This window comes from Phyllobates terribilis, unplaced genomic scaffold, assembly GCF_046119375.1.
Source record: "Phyllobates terribilis strain yellow unplaced genomic scaffold, ASM4611937v1 Scaffold_5__5_contigs__length_657084704, whole genome shotgun sequence".
Classification (NCBI taxonomy): domain Eukaryota; kingdom Metazoa; phylum Chordata; class Amphibia; order Anura; family Dendrobatidae; genus Phyllobates; species Phyllobates terribilis.
In genome coordinates, this window is record NW_027362765.1 from 433,624,302 (window position 1) to 433,642,652 (window position 18,351).

General features: G+C 42.4%; 1 protein-coding gene across 1 annotated transcript in view; it reads left to right on the plus strand.

The window, feature by feature from the left end:
- The window catches only part of LOC141271604 (scavenger receptor cysteine-rich domain-containing protein DMBT1-like), an 89,206-nt gene that overhangs the window by 21,619 nt on the left and 49,236 nt on the right, over window positions 1-18,351 (plus strand). Inside the window, exons 3-8 of the mRNA XM_073681647.1 lie at window positions 4,976-5,293; window positions 8,035-8,366; window positions 9,773-10,082; window positions 13,144-13,239; window positions 13,455-13,772; window positions 15,193-15,504. Coding sequence (XP_073537748.1) covers window positions 4,976-5,293; window positions 8,035-8,366; window positions 9,773-10,082; window positions 13,144-13,239; window positions 13,455-13,772; window positions 15,193-15,504 — 1,686 coding nt within the window. The remainder of the gene's footprint in view (window positions 1-4,975; window positions 5,294-8,034; window positions 8,367-9,772; window positions 10,083-13,143; window positions 13,240-13,454; window positions 13,773-15,192; window positions 15,505-18,351) is intronic.

Here is an 18,351-nt window from a genome sequence, read left to right on the forward strand (position 1 = left end):
CAGGAGGAGCTCCACCACCTTGTCCCTAGGGGGGAACGCATCATCGCTCACCCACCGAAAACGGACCACATTTTTACGGGCACAACCCTGCTCTGTAGTTGGCAGAGACCACACCCTCCCTGCACCTTTATCTTGGAAGGCTGATAATCCATGCCTCTTTGTCCAAAAGACAGGTCAACCACCCCTTTCCCCACAATAAAGCTTTCCTCACCCCTTTTCAGGGCCTCCAAAAGACACCGTTGCAAGTCACCATCGCCGAGCTCCCCAGACAAAGACTCAGACACACCACCCAACCCAACCGCAACAGCCCCAGCATAGCTACCCCCTTGGGGCCTGACCCTTACTGCTGGGGGGCAGTGGAATTCTCACCAACTACACCACTTTTTGCACCCCCCACACTCACTTCCACCTCACCACTCACCCCATTCGTCCCCCCATCAGCCATTACCACCTCCATCCACAACCTCCTCACACCCCCCCCACACCTCCCTCCACACTTACATCAACAGGATCAGGTAGAGCCCCAGCGTGCTCACTATTTACAGTATTTACACTGTTTACAACTATCTCCTTATCAGCTGCCACCACAATCACTTTATTTACCTCCAGGGCCTCTTCAACGGGCCCTCCGTTACCCTGGGTGACAGAAATACCAACCACCCCATCGGCCCCAGGGGCCATGACCATCTCGCCCACTTTGGCAGGCTGTGCCCCTGTCGCAGCAGTATGCTTCTCTGCCCCTCCCCCCGTACCCCCAGTGACGACCGGCTTAGATACAAGGGGAAGAGCAGGAAACTCCACCATACTCTCAATGTCTGGTATTTTTACCAAAACCGCTGCACCACCACCCCTGCTGTGAACCGCAGAGATGGCAGCTTCACCACTCACGCCCTCCTTCCTGCTCTCCCCGCCTGACCCACAGCCTGCACTCACAGACCGAGCCGGCTGCGGCCCAGTGGGGCTTACACAGGAAATAGCAGGCACATCAGGCATGTTTATATATTTAAAACTCACCATTTCTCGTGCAGCACCGGAGTTTTTTTCCCTTCCGTTTCTCCTCTTGGGTTTTCCTTTCACCTCCTCCGCTGGCATATCATCACCAAGAGAAAACCCTGTCAGATCCATAGGGGATTCCTGCTGCTTGATAGCCTTTAACAGGCCCTCAGATCCACTTGACTCGTAATCTTCCTCACTAACGTCAAGTTCACCACCGGCGTACGACATGGAAACAGGCTCCTGCCTCGGTCCCAGTGAATAATCATCTGCCGAGGCCATACTCACTGACCTCTCCACAACAACCTCTGTAGTTTTGCCACCATCTTGGCTCACCTCCATGCTGCTGGTAGAGTCCAGCCCTTGCTCCTCCCTACCTGGCTGGACACCACTGACTGAACCTCTTGGGGGCAGAACCTGATCGCTGCTAGGTGGAACACACCCAAGATTGATGCTGCTCAGTTCATTGCATGCAGTAATGCTGCAGGCTAATTTGGGAGGAGCAACAGAGCCTGGTTAAACAGTTGAGTGCTGTGGAACAACAGAGCCCAGCGCACCAGAATCATGCACAGCAACAGAAACCACTTTTTTTTTCCCTTTTTGCAAAGTGGCAGAGTCCTGCACTGCAGCAGAAACATGCTGTGTGACAGAGCTTTGCAGAGCACACAGACCGCTAGGAGCGGCAGAGCCCTGCAGAGCAGATCCCAGCGCAACGACCGATCCGGGCCGCACAGCCGAACCACATATGACAGCAGGACTGTGCTGGGTGCTACTGCCAGGGGGGACCTCACTGACAGTCATGCCATGGGGTGATCTCTCCCGAGACCTTGTACAGCTAGGTGAGGCAGCACCAGCCTGAGCGCCAAGCGCTGCATTCTCATTACCACTGTCCTGACTTGGTTTCCCCATGCTGGCGAAACGTCAGTCATTCAGGAGCTTCTCCATAAAAGGTCCTTTGTTTTTCAGGATTTCCTCCTGGAGGGCTATTAAGACCTCCCTTTTCTCCCTCAGGGCTTTCACCCTGACAGCTACACTCTGGGTATTCTTCCCACCTGCAGAGCTGCGACCACCCCACTTTGCTTTTTCCATTTTGATTTCCTCTTGCAAACGAGTTATGTCCCTACCAGTCTCTCCATAGATTTTAAACATGTAGGAGATGCGGATGTGAAAGTTTCCACAGTGTCCCGAGAATCCATGGTTCCCAATTACTTTTTAAGGCCACACGACCAGACCCCCCAACCGTCACACTGGTAGTCATTTTAGGGGCAGATGCACGCCCCTTACCAGGCTGTGGCTGGGATCCTTGCTGCGGCTGCGATCCTTCCTTGAGAGCTGGACCTGGGGAATCCATGCTCTTAAGTCTAGCCGACCTCCTATCACCTTCCTCAGCCGATAAAGATGGCTCCCTGCACCCCGCTGGTGCAGATCGGGGGGCAGGAGCAGGGGCCACCATGAGCCCCTCCTGGGAATCCCTGCCTCTCCCTGGGGACTAGAGAGGCAGGACGCGGGCCTCCTTCCTGGTTCTTTGGAGAGCACACTCCAAACACACACAGCTCCTGCACACGATAAGCTCCTCCTCTTCCTCTTCCTGTTTCTGTGGCTGCTGGCAGCAGTCTTGCCCTCCAATAGATCCTTGTAAAGGATTTAAAGTGTACTCATTCAAATTACAGAGCCAATTTAAATTACAGAGCTTAGACCTGCCTCCACCGCGGGGGGTCTCGACCCACCAGCGGACAGGCACCAGTATTGGGAGAGGGGGGCTGGCTGTCAGGGTCCACCGCGGCTCTGGCACAAACATGGAGGTCGCACGGGCAGGAACGGCCTGGCAGTGTCGGCCACCCACTCCAGCGTAGTCCATCTGCCCTCTCGCGCTCGTAACCTCAAAGGGATGCGCAAGCGGCTTTTCTTCCCAGGGCTGTTCCCCATCCAGCAGGAACGTGGGGGAGCTCAGGTCAGCCTTCCACCGTACTCCCTTACATCCCTCGCCCTCTTTCCTTCTTCTGTTCTCCATCTGATCCCTCAGCTCTGTGGTGCCGGCTCTCCCTCCAGCTCTCTCCTTCTCACAGGTGGACTACCGTGTGTATTCACACTGTGGCGAATCTTTTGGGCCCAGGCATAAAAAGTCGTCGAGGTAATGGATATTATGTGCCCCCTTAGAAACATCCATGACAACCCATTCGAGGAAGCAACTAAACGCCTCAAATAGTGAGCAGGATCTGGACCACCCCATGGGCCAACAGCGATCTATATAGTATGCTCCTTCCCAGAAGCAGCCCAATAGGTGGACACTATTCGGAGGCACAGGTAGTAAGTAACCGGAACGGCCCCTCAATGTCTATTTTGGCCATTAGGGTGCCCCTTCCCAACTTCTTGACCCGCCTGATTGCATTGTCAAAGGAGGTACAGTATATACTACTGTACTTGGTTCCGCGTCGATGTTGTCGTTTACTGACCTGCCCCTTGCATATGACAAATGGTGGATTAGTCCGAATGTATTGGGTTCCGTTTTTGGCACGACTCACAACGGGGATACCACTACGTCTTGTAAGGAAAGTGTTCTGAATGGAACCGCCATTCTACCTAAAGACATTTATTTTTTTGAATTTTCTTGTCACGACGTCTGGGTGTTGGTAGGCTGATTTTAGATTTTTACTCCAGCCTTTCTTGATTTTAGAAGGGCATGACATGCCTATATCTGTGTCTCCTCCTCCTTTTACTCCTCCAACTCTTTTCTTTTCGCATGACTATATGTACTTGTCACTTTTCCATGTGTTAGTTGTGTCTTCTGAGCAGTTTGTCAGCTTTTGGACACCTTTGAAGGTGTTTTCTATTTGTTTTCTATGTGTTTCTATGTGTTTTTGTTTGCCTGCCATTGGTTTTAACGGTGTTCGACAGTGTTCGACGGTGTTCGACGAACCGTTCGACGAACCATTCGGCGAACATGCTGGTTTTCGACGAACCGAACCGAACCCAAACACTACGGGGGTGGATTAACACTACCAGGGATATGATGCCATATTTAGAACAGTTTTACTAAGGCTAAAAATACCTGTAACCTAACATCTAATTTATTGGGGCTGGGGCCCAAAATTAATTTTTTAGCTTCCTCGTCTTTAGTAAGGGTGTTATAGCCTTTATTATATTGATGTCTTCCATTGCCATACTAATAAAAAGTATTTCTAAAACCATATCTGTAAACATCATTACAAAAATCTCTGCCCTCATGCACTTGACCTTGTGTATTAAAAGTGTTATCCATTACTCGGACAGCCTTTTCTCAATTACCATGTTTCGACCTTTTAAAATAATAACACCTATACTCATCTCCGGTCCGTGCGCCCTTCCAGCAATGCTGGTGTCATCTCTATCCATGTCACATGATTTCTGCAGCCAATCAGTCACAACTTTGTTCTCTCTTCTTTGGACAAAACAAACATCTGGAGGAAATAAGAGCTGTAGCTGAAACTGCGCTTGCACCGGAGATGAGTATAGATGTTATTATTTTATAAGGGGAAAACACGGTGAATGAGTATGGGTTATCGTAGAAGTGGACAACCTTTTTGACTCCTGTCTCTGATTTTCCTTCTCTTGATATAGTTTTCTACTCTTTAACTACACTGATATCAGAGTCTGGTTCTAAAGCTTTACATAATTTTGTTTCCACTTATAGACTTTCTCCATTTAATAAATTCTTAACTTCCTTCAAGTGTTATCTTCAGCTTCATTCTTAATAGGCTCTTTTAGGTTAAAGGAGAAAACGCAATCCTGTAATACATATATGGTGGAAGTATGGCAGGGTCCAGACTGCTGGCATCCCGATTCAGACCGCAGTTGCCAAGTTGAGTGCCTCTGGCCAGCAGTGTAGCTTTATCATTGTTTAATACACATTTATTGAATGTCCCGTGCAGAATGGGAATGCTTTTTTGACAATATTTCAGTGAATTATTTTTGGAAACTACCATTTTCCTTATCATTTTTTTAGGTTCAGACTTGTCTTTAAGACTGGTAAATGGCAATGGTCAATGTAACGGTCGTGTTGAAATCCTCTATAGCGGAGCATGGGGAACTGTGTGCGATGATTATTGGGATATTAATGCTGCACAAGTTGTATGCCGGCAGTTAAATTGTGGCCAAGCTCTTGCATTTAATGGCAGTGCTGCATTTGGACAAGGACAAGGATTAATTGTATTGGATGATGTGCAATGTACTGGCAATGAACAACACGTATGGGACTGTCCACACCAACCATTTACAGTACATAACTGTGGACACAATGAAGATGCTGGAGTCGTCTGCTCAGGTATAGTTGGATGGATGAAATCTTATTTAGTCATTAGTTATCATGTGTTTTGCATACATGTTCATACAGATCATATTTTCATATTTTCTACCAATAAGGTTGCTGCAAACAAGGCAATCTTGAGCGGGGGTCAAATGGGTTGCCATGTGGTGCCGGGCAGCTAATGCCTTATTTAGAACAGTTTTTCTCAGGCTAAAAATACCTGTTATCTCCCATTTACTGTATTGGGGCTTGGACTTTTTCTTGATTTCCTTTCCAATTTTCCTCAATCAACTTTCTTTTCTATCGAGTGTTGGGTATTTGCATTATATCCATTGCCATGATATACATTTACATCTGTGCTTTGTATTTGGGCATCCTTTATTTCCTTTTGGGCAAATGTATTTTATTTACCACTTCAGTCACCAAAAATGTGAATTTTTTGATAATGTGACATTATATTGATCTTTAGTGTGTTCCTTATACTGCTGATAATGATTCCTGTGTTCTCTGTTTATTACATAATAAACATCTGTCATTATTACATTGAATAAATAATCCACTATCCACACTTTTAAACTCATTGTTTAACTCCGTCACCAAAAGGAGGGGTATTTATAGCCTTAATTATAATAATGTCTGTGGAGACAAAGGGGTCAGTGGGTGCTTTCGTCCGGACCAGTGCTCATCCCACTGGTGCGGACTCCTTTTCCCATGGGCATAATACTACTCAGACAACACAGGGTGAATGTAAAACAGTGTGGCAATACTTTATTGAGCCACCATACAGACAATAACATAAAGAACATTCCCAGCAAATTACAGAAGATGGTGCAAAATTACAGAGTCTCACTTTCCGCTGACTCACCAGGATTAGAGCAGCTGAGACACAGGGGCTTCCAGAGCTGACTACCGCCACCAGTGGCACCATGCTTTTGGTGGGCACCCACAGAGAGGAGGTGATGACAAGCTTAGGAAGCTGACAGTCTATTGAGGAATGTGGCCAGGCGACCTGATGGTCCCAACCTAGCTTCTCCGAACGTCTCCACGGAGCCAGGTAACCTAATGGCCCCAGGCTGAATTCTCCAATTGTATGCCTTGGGTTTATGTGACTGGAGGATCACAATCCTAGCTTCCCCAAACATATCCATGGGCTCGGTGCTATTAAGTGGCGTAGATCTGTGTTATTCCTGTTGGGGCCGTGGTCCTCACAGCTGACATCCTGTAAGAAGTCAGATCTGTGTCCCTCTTAAAGGAGCCATGTTGTCTTAGTTTTTGCTATGGCAATTCACTCTGATTATTTTTTCAGAACTATAGAAATCCTTTATTATGCAAACATCTATAGCTCAGGTTATCATCCACAGGTCAGGAGGGAGGTGCAATGAGTTTAACTCTCATAGTTAGAGCATTTAATCAATCTACATAGTTGGTCCTTCTGTGTTTTGTGGGTCAATAAGCCACAAGGTTCACACAATGATCAATCAAAAAAAATTAGCAAACATCCAATGTTCACTGACCCTGCGTCCCTGACTTGCAAAGTTAGCAGACAATAAGTTGCAGTAAATATCAACTCAATTGTCAATATACCGGCTTATATAAACAATAAATTAGCACACTAAGTCAAAGGTTTAAATGAAACCTTTTTAACAATACTAGAAAAACACTACCCAGAAAATAAATCCCTGCACAGGAAGGCACAAATATTAGAATTATTAAAATTATTAAAATGTTTGGCTTTATTATTAATTCATATATATAAAACAAAAAAGAATAAAAGCAGAGCTATCACACAACGTTTCACACAGACATCACAGGTCTTGCTGAACAAAAAATGCACTCTTAAATATAGGCAAAGGGCATAGGTTATTAAAATGGATAGACTGCGGTGGAAACCTAGAAATCAATAAATAAATAAAGTGCAAGTGCCTTTTAATTGGTTCTACCTATATTATCCAGAGCCATTACTTATTGTAGCCATTAACATTGTAGATTTGTATGGGAAGTGCATATTCATTCAAAATAGTCACATTCAAGATAGTCACATAGTAGTACTTGCAGTCTTGAGATAGTGAGCCTTTGTGTGTCAGGGTGGTAGCCCAGACGCACACAGGCTCCCTATCACCAGACACACACAGGCTTAGACACACACAACCCAAACACAATTGGACAATCAGTGACCACTTTGCTCTCCCTTCTTTGGACAAATCAAACATATAGAGGAAGTTAGAGCTGTGGCTGGAACCTCAAGCCTGCTCGGGAGGTGAGTATAGATGTTATGATATTTTATAAGGGGAAAACACGGTGAATGAGAATGGGTTATCGTAGTAGTGGACAACCTTTTTAAGTCCTGTCTCTGCTTTTCCTTCACTTGGTATAATGTTGTACTCCTTAATTACACTGGTACCAGAGTCTGGTTCTAAAGCTTTACATAATTTTGTTACCACTTATAGCCTTTCTCCATTTAATAAATTCTTAACCTCCTTCAAGTGTTATATTCAGCTTCATTCTTAATATGCTCTTTTAGGTTAAAGGAGAAAACGCACTCCTGTAACACATCTATGGTGGAAGGATGGCAGGGTCCAGACTGCTGGCATCCCGATTCAGACCGCAGTTGTCCAGTTGAGTGCCGCTGGCCAGCAGTGTAGCCTTATCATTGTTTATTACACATTTATAGAATGTCCCGTGCAGAATGGGAATACTTTTTTAACAATATTTCAGTGAATTATTTTTGGAAATTACCATGTTCCTTATCATTTTTTTAGGTTCAGACATGTCCTTAAGACTGGTAAATGGCAATGGTCAATGTAACGGTCGTGTTGAAATCCTCTATAACGGAGCATGGGGAACTGTGTGCGATGATTATTGGGATATTAATGCTGCACAAGTTATATGCCGGCAGTTAAATTGTGGCCAAGGTCTTGCATTTAATGGCAGTGCTGCATTTGGCCAAGGACAAGGATTAATTGCATTGGATGATGTGCAATGTATCGGCAATGAACAACACATATGGGACTGTCCACACCAACCATTTACAGTACATAACTGTGGACACAATGAAGATGCTGGAGTCGTCTGCTCAGGTATATTTGAATGGATTAAATCCTATGTAGTTATCTGTTATCCTATCATGTTGTTTGCATAGATGTTCAAGTTGAGCATATTTTCATACCTTCTAACACTAAGGGCGCCTCAAACAATAAATAGCTTTTTTTAGGAAAATCTTAATGGACTGAGGTACTTTGGTACCTTCCTTATTAAATACTAAATAGTATGTGGTTTTATGTCGGAGCAGAATTCCGTTGTGAGGTCATCAACACCCCAATAATGGAATCCTGATGGTTTTTCAACAGTAGCAATAATCTAGCAAAAAGCATTTTAAACTTTCAACACTTCTCATTATATTTTTATTTTAGCAATTTTACTATTTTTTCTAAATTAACTATCAAGAGAGATTAGGATTAATTATCCAGATAGATTAGGGTCCCAGGGGTGGGTCCAGAATCTGTGACATAATAATGGCATATCCAATTAATAAATGTGTTAGTTGGGAATATGCCCTTGAGATTATTTCCGGTAGATTGATTTTGGAAGTCACTTATCTTTTTCTTTGGACGTAGTTTTGAGGCTGCTAAAAGGTAGTGGTTCTGTAGAAATCCTCTTTAATGAATCATGAGGAACTAGGTGTGATAATTACTGTCATACTAGGGATGAACAAGTTGTATGCCAGTAGTTAGAGTTTGGCAATGCTCTTAGCTTTCAAGGCAATGCTACTTTTTGTCAAGAGCAAGGAGTCATATTTTAACAACAAAATTTCTGTTTAAGCTCCCAAATGTTTTATTTTCACAAGGGTAAGAGGAGGAAATGCATCAAAAAATATGTTGTGCAATTTCTCCTGAGTACGTCGATACCTCATATATGATGGAAAGGTACTGTTTGGTCTCACGGAAGACCTTGAATGGGAAGGAGCGCCATTTGACTTTTGGAACTCAAAATTGTCTGAAATCATTAGCGGATGCAATATCACGTTTGGAGAGCCCCTCATGCGCCTAAACACAGGAATTTCTCCCCATTTTGGAAACTACACCCCTCAAGGAATTTATCTAGATGTGTGGTGAACACTTTGAACCCCCTGGTTCTTCACAGAATTTTATAACGTTGAGCTGTAACTATAAAAATATCTAACTTTTCCCACAAAAATGTGGTTTTAGCCCCAATTTTTTTATTTGACATGGGTAACAAGATAAATTACACCATAAATATTTTTGTACAATCTCTCCTGAGTACACTGATAACCCCATATGTGGAAGAAAGGTACTGTTTGGTCGTATGCCAGGGCTCTGAAGGGAAGGACAGTTATTTGAAGTTTGGAACTCAAAATTGGCTGAAATCGTTGGTTGATGCCATGTCGCGTTTGGAGAGCCCTTGATGTGCCTAAGCAGTGGAAACGTCCACAGTATATTGAATTTGGAAATGACCATTCTCTTTTTTTTAGGTTTAGACATGTCTTTAAGACTGGTAAATGGCAATGGTCAATGTAATGGTCGTGTAGAAATCCTCTACAATGCAGCATGGGGAACTGTGTGTGATGATTATTGGGATATTAATGCTGCACAAGTTGTATGCCGGCAGTTAAATTGTGGCCAAGCTCTTGCATTTAATGGCAGTGCTGCATTTGGACAAGGACAAGGATTAATTTTATTGGATGATGTGCAATGTACTGGCAATGAACAACACATATGGGACTGTCCACACCAACCATTTACAGTACATAACTGTGGACACAATGAAGATGCTGGAGTCGTCTGCTCAGGTATAGTTGGATGGATGAAATCTTATTTAGTCATTAGTTATCATGTGTTTTGCATAGAAGTTCATACAGATCATATTTTCATATTTTCTACCAATAAGGTTGCTGCAAACAAGGCAATTTTGAGCGGGGGTCAAATGGGTTGCCATGTGGTGCCGGGCAGCTGATGCCTTATTTAGAACAGTTTATCTCAGGCTAAAAATACCTGTTATCTCCCATTTACTGTATTGGGGCTGGGACTTTTTCTTGATTTCCTTTCCAATTTTCCTCAATCAACTTTCTTTTCTATCGAGTGTTGGGTATTTGCATTATATCCATTGCCATGATATACATTTACATCTGTGCTTTGTGTTTGGGCATCCTTTATTTCCTTTTGGGCAAATGTATTTTATTTACCACTTCAGTCACCAAAAATGTGAATTTTTTGATAATGTGACATTATATTGATCTTTAGTGTGTTCCTTATACTGCTGATAATGATTCCTGTGTTCTCTGTTTATTACATAATAAACATCTGTCATTATTACATTGAATAAATCATCCACTATCCACACTTTTAAACTCATTGTTTAACTCCGTCACCAAAAGTAGGGGTATTTATAGCCTTAATTATAATAATGTCTGTGGAGACAAAGGGGTCAGTGGGTGCTTTCGTCCGGACCAGTGCTCATCCCGCTGGTGCGGACTCCTTTTCCCATGGGCATAATGCTACTCAGACAACACAGAGTGAATGTAAAACAGTGTGGCAATACTTTATTGAGCCACCATACAGACAATAACATAAAGAACATTCCCAGCAAATTACAGAAGATGGTGCAAAATTACAAAGTATCACTTTCTGCTGACTCACCAGGATTAGAGCAGCTGCGACACAGGGGCTTCCAGAGCTGACTACCGCCACCAGTGGCACCATACTTTTGGTGGGCACCCACAGAGAGGAGGTGATGACAAGCTTAGGAAGCTGACAATCTATTGAGGAATGTGGCCAGGCGACCTGATGGTCCCAACCTAGCTTCTCCGAACGTCTCCACGGAGCCAGGTAACCTAATGGCCCCAGGCTGAATTCTCCAATTGTATGCCTTGGGTTTATGTGACTGGAGGATCACAATCCTAGCTTCCCCAAACATATCCATGGGCTCGGTGCTATTAAGTGGCGTAGATCTGTGTTATTCCTGTTGGGGCCGTGGTCCTCACAGCTGACATCCTGTAAGAAGTCAGATCTGTGTCCCTCTTAAAGGAGCCATGTTGTCCTAGTTTTTGCTATGGCAATTCACTCTGATTATTTTTTCAGAGCTATAGAAATCCTTTATTATGCAAACATCTATAGCTCAGGTTATCATCCACAGGTCAGGAGGGAGGTGCAATGAGTTTAACTCTCATAGTTAGAGCATTTAATCAATCTACATAGTTGGTCCTTCTGTGTTTTGTGGGTCAATAAGCCACAGGGTTCACACAATGATCAATCAAAAAAAATTAGCAAACATCCATTGTTCACTGACCCTGCGTCCCTGACTTGCAAAGTTAGCAGACAATAAGTTGCAGTAAATATCAACTCAATTGTCAATATACAGGCTTATATAAATAAATAAATTAGCACACTAAGTCAAAGGTTTAAATGAAACCTTTTTAACAATACTAGAAAAACACTACCCAGGAAATAAATCCCTGCGCTGGAAGGCGCACATATTAGAATTATTAAAATTATTAAAATGTTTGGCTTTATTATTAATTCATATATATAAAACAAAATAGAATAAAAGCAGAGCTATCACACAACGTAGCACACAGACATCACAGGTCTTGCTGAACAAAAAATGCACTCTTAAATATAGGCAAAGGGCATAGGTTATTAAAATGGATAGACTGCGGTGGAAACCTAGAAATCAATAAATAAATAAAGTGCAAGTGCCTTTTAATAGGTTCTACTTATATTATCCAGAGCCATTACTTATTGTAGCCATTAACATTGTAGATTTGTATGGGAAGTGCATATTCATTCAAAATAGTCACATTCAAGATAGTCACTGTCACACTGTCACAGAATACTGGAGGTAGGGGGCCTAAGCTGACCCTAAGCTGGGGCCCTGACTAATCCCTCATCCTGGAGGTACTGTTAAAGGTACAGAGGTCCAGGCCGCCAGCGTAACCCCTACCTCCTGAGGATCCCTGCACCACAGTAATCTAGTCCTGAGAAGGACCCCGATCACAACAATAGGGAACCAGCAATAATATGCCCACACACAGTATTTAGACGAACGAGACAGTACAAGGGAAAAACCAAAACCACCTTGCATACAACTTCAACAAAACTACAACAGAGGGAACACCAACGGGAAAGGAGATAAATGATAAAGCGAGGAAAGGGAAATAACACTTTCAAATACACTTATCTCAGCAACTCCAAACACCAGATCCGCTCTGTAAGTCTGAATGAAAAGCTTTCACCGACACCTCACAAACAGACCTGCAGGAATATAAAGGAGTCTCACTAACGAAGCATTGATTGCAGCTGGGCGAGGCTGGACCTCAGCTAGCCCAGAGAGAGAGAGAATTAACTCCTTCACTGCCAAGAAAACACAAAGCACCAACAAGTCAGCTGCGAGAAGTCAGGCTGTGTACTCGTGACGATCTTCGTGGCAACACACCCGTGACAGTCACATAGCAGTACTTGCAGTCTTGAGATAGTGAGCCTGTGTGTGTCAGGGTGGTAGCCCAGACGCACACAGTCTCCCTATCACCAGACACACACAGGCTTAGACACACACAACCCAAACACAATTGGACAATCAGTGACCACTTTGCTCCCCCTTCTTTGGACAAATCAAACATATAGAGGAAGTTAGAGCTGTGGCTGGAACCTCAAGCCTGCTCGGGAGGTGAGTATAGATGTTATGATTTTATAAGGGGAAAACACGGTGAATGAGAATGGGTTATCGTAGTAGTGGACAACCTTTTTAAGTCCTGTCTCTGATTTTCCTTCACTTGGTATAATGTTGTACTCCTTAATTACACTGGTACCAGAGTCTGGTTCTAAAGCTTTACATAATTTTGTTTCCACTTATAGCCTTTCTCCATTTAATAAATTCTAAACCTCCTTCAAGTGTTATCTTCAGCTTCATCTTAATATGCTCTTTTAGGTTAAAGGAGAAAACGCACTCCTGTAACACATCTATGGTGGAAGGATGGCAGGGTCCAGACTGCTGGCATCCCGATTCAGACCGCAGTTGTCCAGTTGAGTGCCCCTGGCCAGCAGTGTAGCCTTATCATTGTTTATTACACATTTATAGAATGTCCCGTGCAGAATGGGAATACTTTTTTAACAATATTTCAGTGAATTATTTTTGGAAATTACCATTTTCCTTATCATTTTTTTAGGTTCAGACATGTCCTTAAGACTGGTAAATGGCAATGGTCAATGTAACGGTCGTGTTGAAATCCTCTATAACGGAGCATGGGGAACTGTATGCGATGATTATTGGGATATTAATGCTGCACAAGTTATATGCCGGCAGTTAAATTGTGGCCAAGCTCTTGCATTTAATGGCAGTGCTGCATTTGGCCAAGGACAAGGATTAATTGTATTGGATGATGTGCAATGTATCGGCAATGAACAACACATATGGGACTGTCCACACCAACCATTTACAGTACATAACTGTGGACACAATGAAGATGCTGGAGTCGTCTGCTCAGGTATATTTGAATGGATTAAATCCTATGTAGTTATCTGTTATCCTATCATGTTGTTTGCATAGATGTTCAAGTTGAGCATATTTTCATACCTTCTAACACTAAGGGCGCCTCAAACAATAAATAGCTTTTTATAAGAAAATCTTAATTGACTGAGGTACTTTGTTACCTTCCTTATTAAATACTAAATAGTATGTGGTTTTATGTCGGAGCAGAATTCCGTTGTGAGGTCATCAACACCCCAATAATGGAATCCTGATGGTTTTTCAACAGTAGCAATAATCCAACAAAAATCATTTTAAACTTTCAACACTTCTCATTATATTTTTATTTTAGCAATTTTACTATTTTTTCTAAATTAACTATCAAGAGAGATTAGGATTAATTATCCAGATAGATTAGGGTCCCAGGGGTGGGTCCAGAATCTGTGACATAATAATGGCATATCCAATTAATAAATGTGTTAGTTGGGAATATGCCCTTGAGATTATTTCCGGTAGATTGATTTTGGAAGTCACTTATCTTTTTCTTTGGGCGTAGTTTTGAGGCTGCTAAAAGGTAGTGGTTCTGTATAAAACCTCTTTAATGAATCATGAGGAACTAGGTGTGATAATTACTGTCATACTAGGGATGAACAAGTTGTATGCCAGTAGTTAGAGTTTGGCAATGCTCTTAGCTTTCAAGGCAATGCTACTTTTTGTCAAGAGCAAGGAGTCATATTTTTACAACAAAATTTCTGTTTAAGCCCCCAAATGTTTTATTTTCACAAGGGTAAGAGGAGGAAATGCATCAAAAAATATGTTGTGCAATTTCTCCTGAGTACGCCGATACCTCATATATGATGGAAAGGTACTGTTTGGTCTCACGGAAGACCTTGAATGGGAAGGAGCGCCATTTGACTTTTGGAACTCAAAATTGTCTGAAATCATTAGCGGATGCAATATCACGTTTGGAGAGCCCCTCATGCGCCTAAACACAGGAATTTCTCCCCACTTTGGAAACTACACCCCTCAAGGAATTTATCTAGATGTGTGGTGAACACTTTGAACCCCCTGGTTCTTCACAGAATTTTATAACGTTGAGCTGTAACTATTTAAATATCTAACTTTTTCCACAAAAATGTGGTTTTAGCCCCAATTTTTTTTATTTGACATGGGTAACAAGATAAATTACACCATAAATATTTTTGTACAATCTTTCCTGAGTACACTGATAACCCCATATGTGGAAGAAAGGTACTGTTTGGTCGTATGCCAGGGCTCTGAAGGGAAGGACAGTTATTTGAAGTTTGGAACTCAAAATTGGCTGAAATCGTTGGTTGATGCCATGTCGCGTTTGGAGAGCCCTTGATGTGCCTAAACAGTGGAAACGTCCACAGTATATTGAATTTGGAAATGACCATTCTCTTTTTTTTTAGGTTTAGACATGTCTTTAAGACTGGTAAATGGCAATGGTCAATGTAGTGGTCGTGTAGAAATCCTCTACAATGCAGCATGGGGAACTGTGTGTGATGATTATTGGGATATTAATGCTGCACAAGTTGTATGCCGGCAGTTAAATTGTGGCCAAGCTCTTGCATTTAATGGCAGTGCTGCATTTGGACAAGGGCAAGGATTAATTGTATTGGATGATGTGCAATGTACTGGCAATGAACAACACATATGGGACTGTCCACACCAACCATTTACAGTACATAACTGTGGACACAATGAAGATGCTGGAGTCGTCTGCTCAGGTATAGTTGGATGGATGAAATCTTATTTAGTCATTAGTTATCATTAGAGATGAGCGTTGTTCTACTCGAACTGTTCGCCAATCTCAAATTCGAGCTGTTTTGGGCGGTGTTCGAGCCGTTCGGCGAACACGAACAATTTGAGAAAAATTCGGCTGTTCGAGGTTATGTTCGATAACTGTTCGTGCACCAAAATCATAACTGGATTTTTTCTCAGTAATGATGTAAATTAATGTTAATACGCAGTTTGAGTGTACAGCGGGGTGGGGGTAGGGGCAGGGGATGGATCTCTGCAGGAACAATGAAGATCTCCATTTATTTTTCTCTTTCCCGCATTTGCAGTGGGGAGGTGCAATCTGTCAGCCTATCGGCAGCGCACAAACGGAGCGAAGTGCTTTTTTTCACACAAGCAAGGGCATGTGTCATTGTCAGTGTATGTCACATGTCCTTGCCCTATAAGACCAAGCCATTTTCCCCGTCGCCACCATTTTCTCACTGCTGCAGCTGCGTGTTAGACGGCACCGCTGTTGCTGTGTGCGCTATACCTTGTTAATTTCAAGCCAATTTTCGCACAAATCTACAGATAGCTTGGGAGTAGGGAATAGTTGTGATTGCAGTCTTTTTAAGGACTAGGTTACAGCATTTTCTACGACTTTTATCAGGCAGGTCTGTGCTCTTAAATAGATAGATTGTGGGAGTAAAGACTAATTGTAATTGGAGTCCTTTTCAGGACTAGGTTACATCAGTTCCTATCAGTTTTTGCCAGGCAGGTCTGTGCCAGTGCTGTGCAAGTTTTTTTCAAAGCATTTGGCTGAATCTAGCAAAGCTAATCCTTTTTGGCCTATTGCAGAGTGTGTTAGTCAGTGGAGTAGCCTATCTGTGTTGCAAGATATACCACCTGTGTATAGAATACCAATTTTTTTACTGCACCTAGTGAAGTAAAATCTTTTGGGCATAGCATCATTCTATTAGTCCATCTATACTGACCTCCATCAGGTTGCAAATTGAATATAATTTTTTTCTGCATCTAGCTCTGAAAAAATATTGGGCTTCTAGCTGTGTGTGGGACTTGTTCTATTAATCCATCTATACAGACCTCCATCAGGTTGCAAACTGAATATATTTTTTTCTGCATCTACCTCTGAAAAAATATTGGGCTTCTAGCTGTGTGTGGGACTTGTTCTATTAATCCATCTATACAGACCTCCATCAGGTTGCAAACTGAATATATTTTTTTCTGCATCTACCTCTGAAAAAATATTGGGCTTCTAGCTGTGTGTGGGACTTGTTCTATTAATCCATCTATACAGACCTCCATCAGGTTGCAAACTGAATATATTTTTTTCTGCATCTACCTCTGAAAAAATATTGGGCTTCTAGCTGTGTGTGGGACTTGTTCTATTAATCCATCTATACAGACCTCCATCAGGTTGCAAACTGAATATATGTTTTTCTGCATCTACCTCTGAAAAAATATTGGGCTTCTAGCTGTGTGTGGTACTTGTTGTATTAGTCCATCTATACTGACCTCCATCAGGTTGCAAACTGAATATATTTTTTTCTGCATCTACCTCTGAAAAAATATTCGGCTTCTAGCTGTGTGTGGGACTTGTTGTGTTAGTCCATCTATACTGACCTCCATCAGGTTGCAAACTGAATATATTTTTTTCTGCATCTACCTCTGAAAAAATATTGGGCTTCTAGCTGTGTGTGGGACTTGTTCTATTAATCCATCTATACAGACCTCCATCAGGTTGCAAACTGAATATATTTTTTTCTGCATCTAGCACTGAAAAAATATTGGGCTTCTAGCTGTGTGTGGGACTTGTTCTATTAATCCATCTATACAGACCTCCATCAGGTTGCAAACTGAACATATTTTTTTCTGCATCTACCTCTGAAAAAATATTGGGCTTCTAGCTGTGTGTGGGACTTGTTCTATTAATCCATCTATACAGACCTCCATCAGGTTGCAAACTGAATATATTTTTTTCTGCATCTAGCTATGAAAAAATATTGGGCTTCTAGCTGTGTGTGGGACTTGTTCTATTAATCCATCTATACAGACCTCCATCAGGTTGCAAATTGAATATATTTTTTTTCTGCATCTACCTCTGAAAAAATATTGGGCTTCTAGCTGTGTGTGGGACTTGTTGTATTAGTCCATCTATACTGACCTCCATCAGGTTGCAAACTGAATATATTTTTTTCTGCATCTACCTCTGAAAAAATATTGGGCTTCTAGCTGTGTGTGGGACTTGTTCTATTAATCCATCTATACAGACCTCCATCAGGTTGCAAACTGAATATATTTTTTTCTGCATCTACCTCTGAAAAAATATTGGGCTTCTAGCTGTGTGTGGGACTTTTTCTATTAATCCATCTATACAGACCTCCATCAGGTTGCAAACTGAATATATTTTTTTTCTGCATCTACCTCTGAAAAAATATTGGGCTTCTAGCTGTGTGTGGGACTTGTTGTATTAGTCCATCTATACTGACCTCCATCAGTTTGCAAACTGAATATATTTTTTTCTGCATCTACCTCTGAAAAAATATTGGGCTTCTAGCTGTGTGTGGGACTTGTTTTATTAATCCATCTATACAGACCTCCATCAGGTTGCAAATTGAATATAATTTTGTTCTGACCATAATGTAGACCCTCATTCCCAAACTGTAACTCCTGTTGGTGGAGACAATGAGGAAGACGATGATAAGACTCAAATACCTGATTGGAGCGACAACTTTAGTTTTTTGTCAGGGCAGGAACAGGTTGGCTCTGAGGACGACGGGTGTGATAACACACAGGGTGATGATGGTGAGGTTGGAGATCCCACTTACTGTCAACCC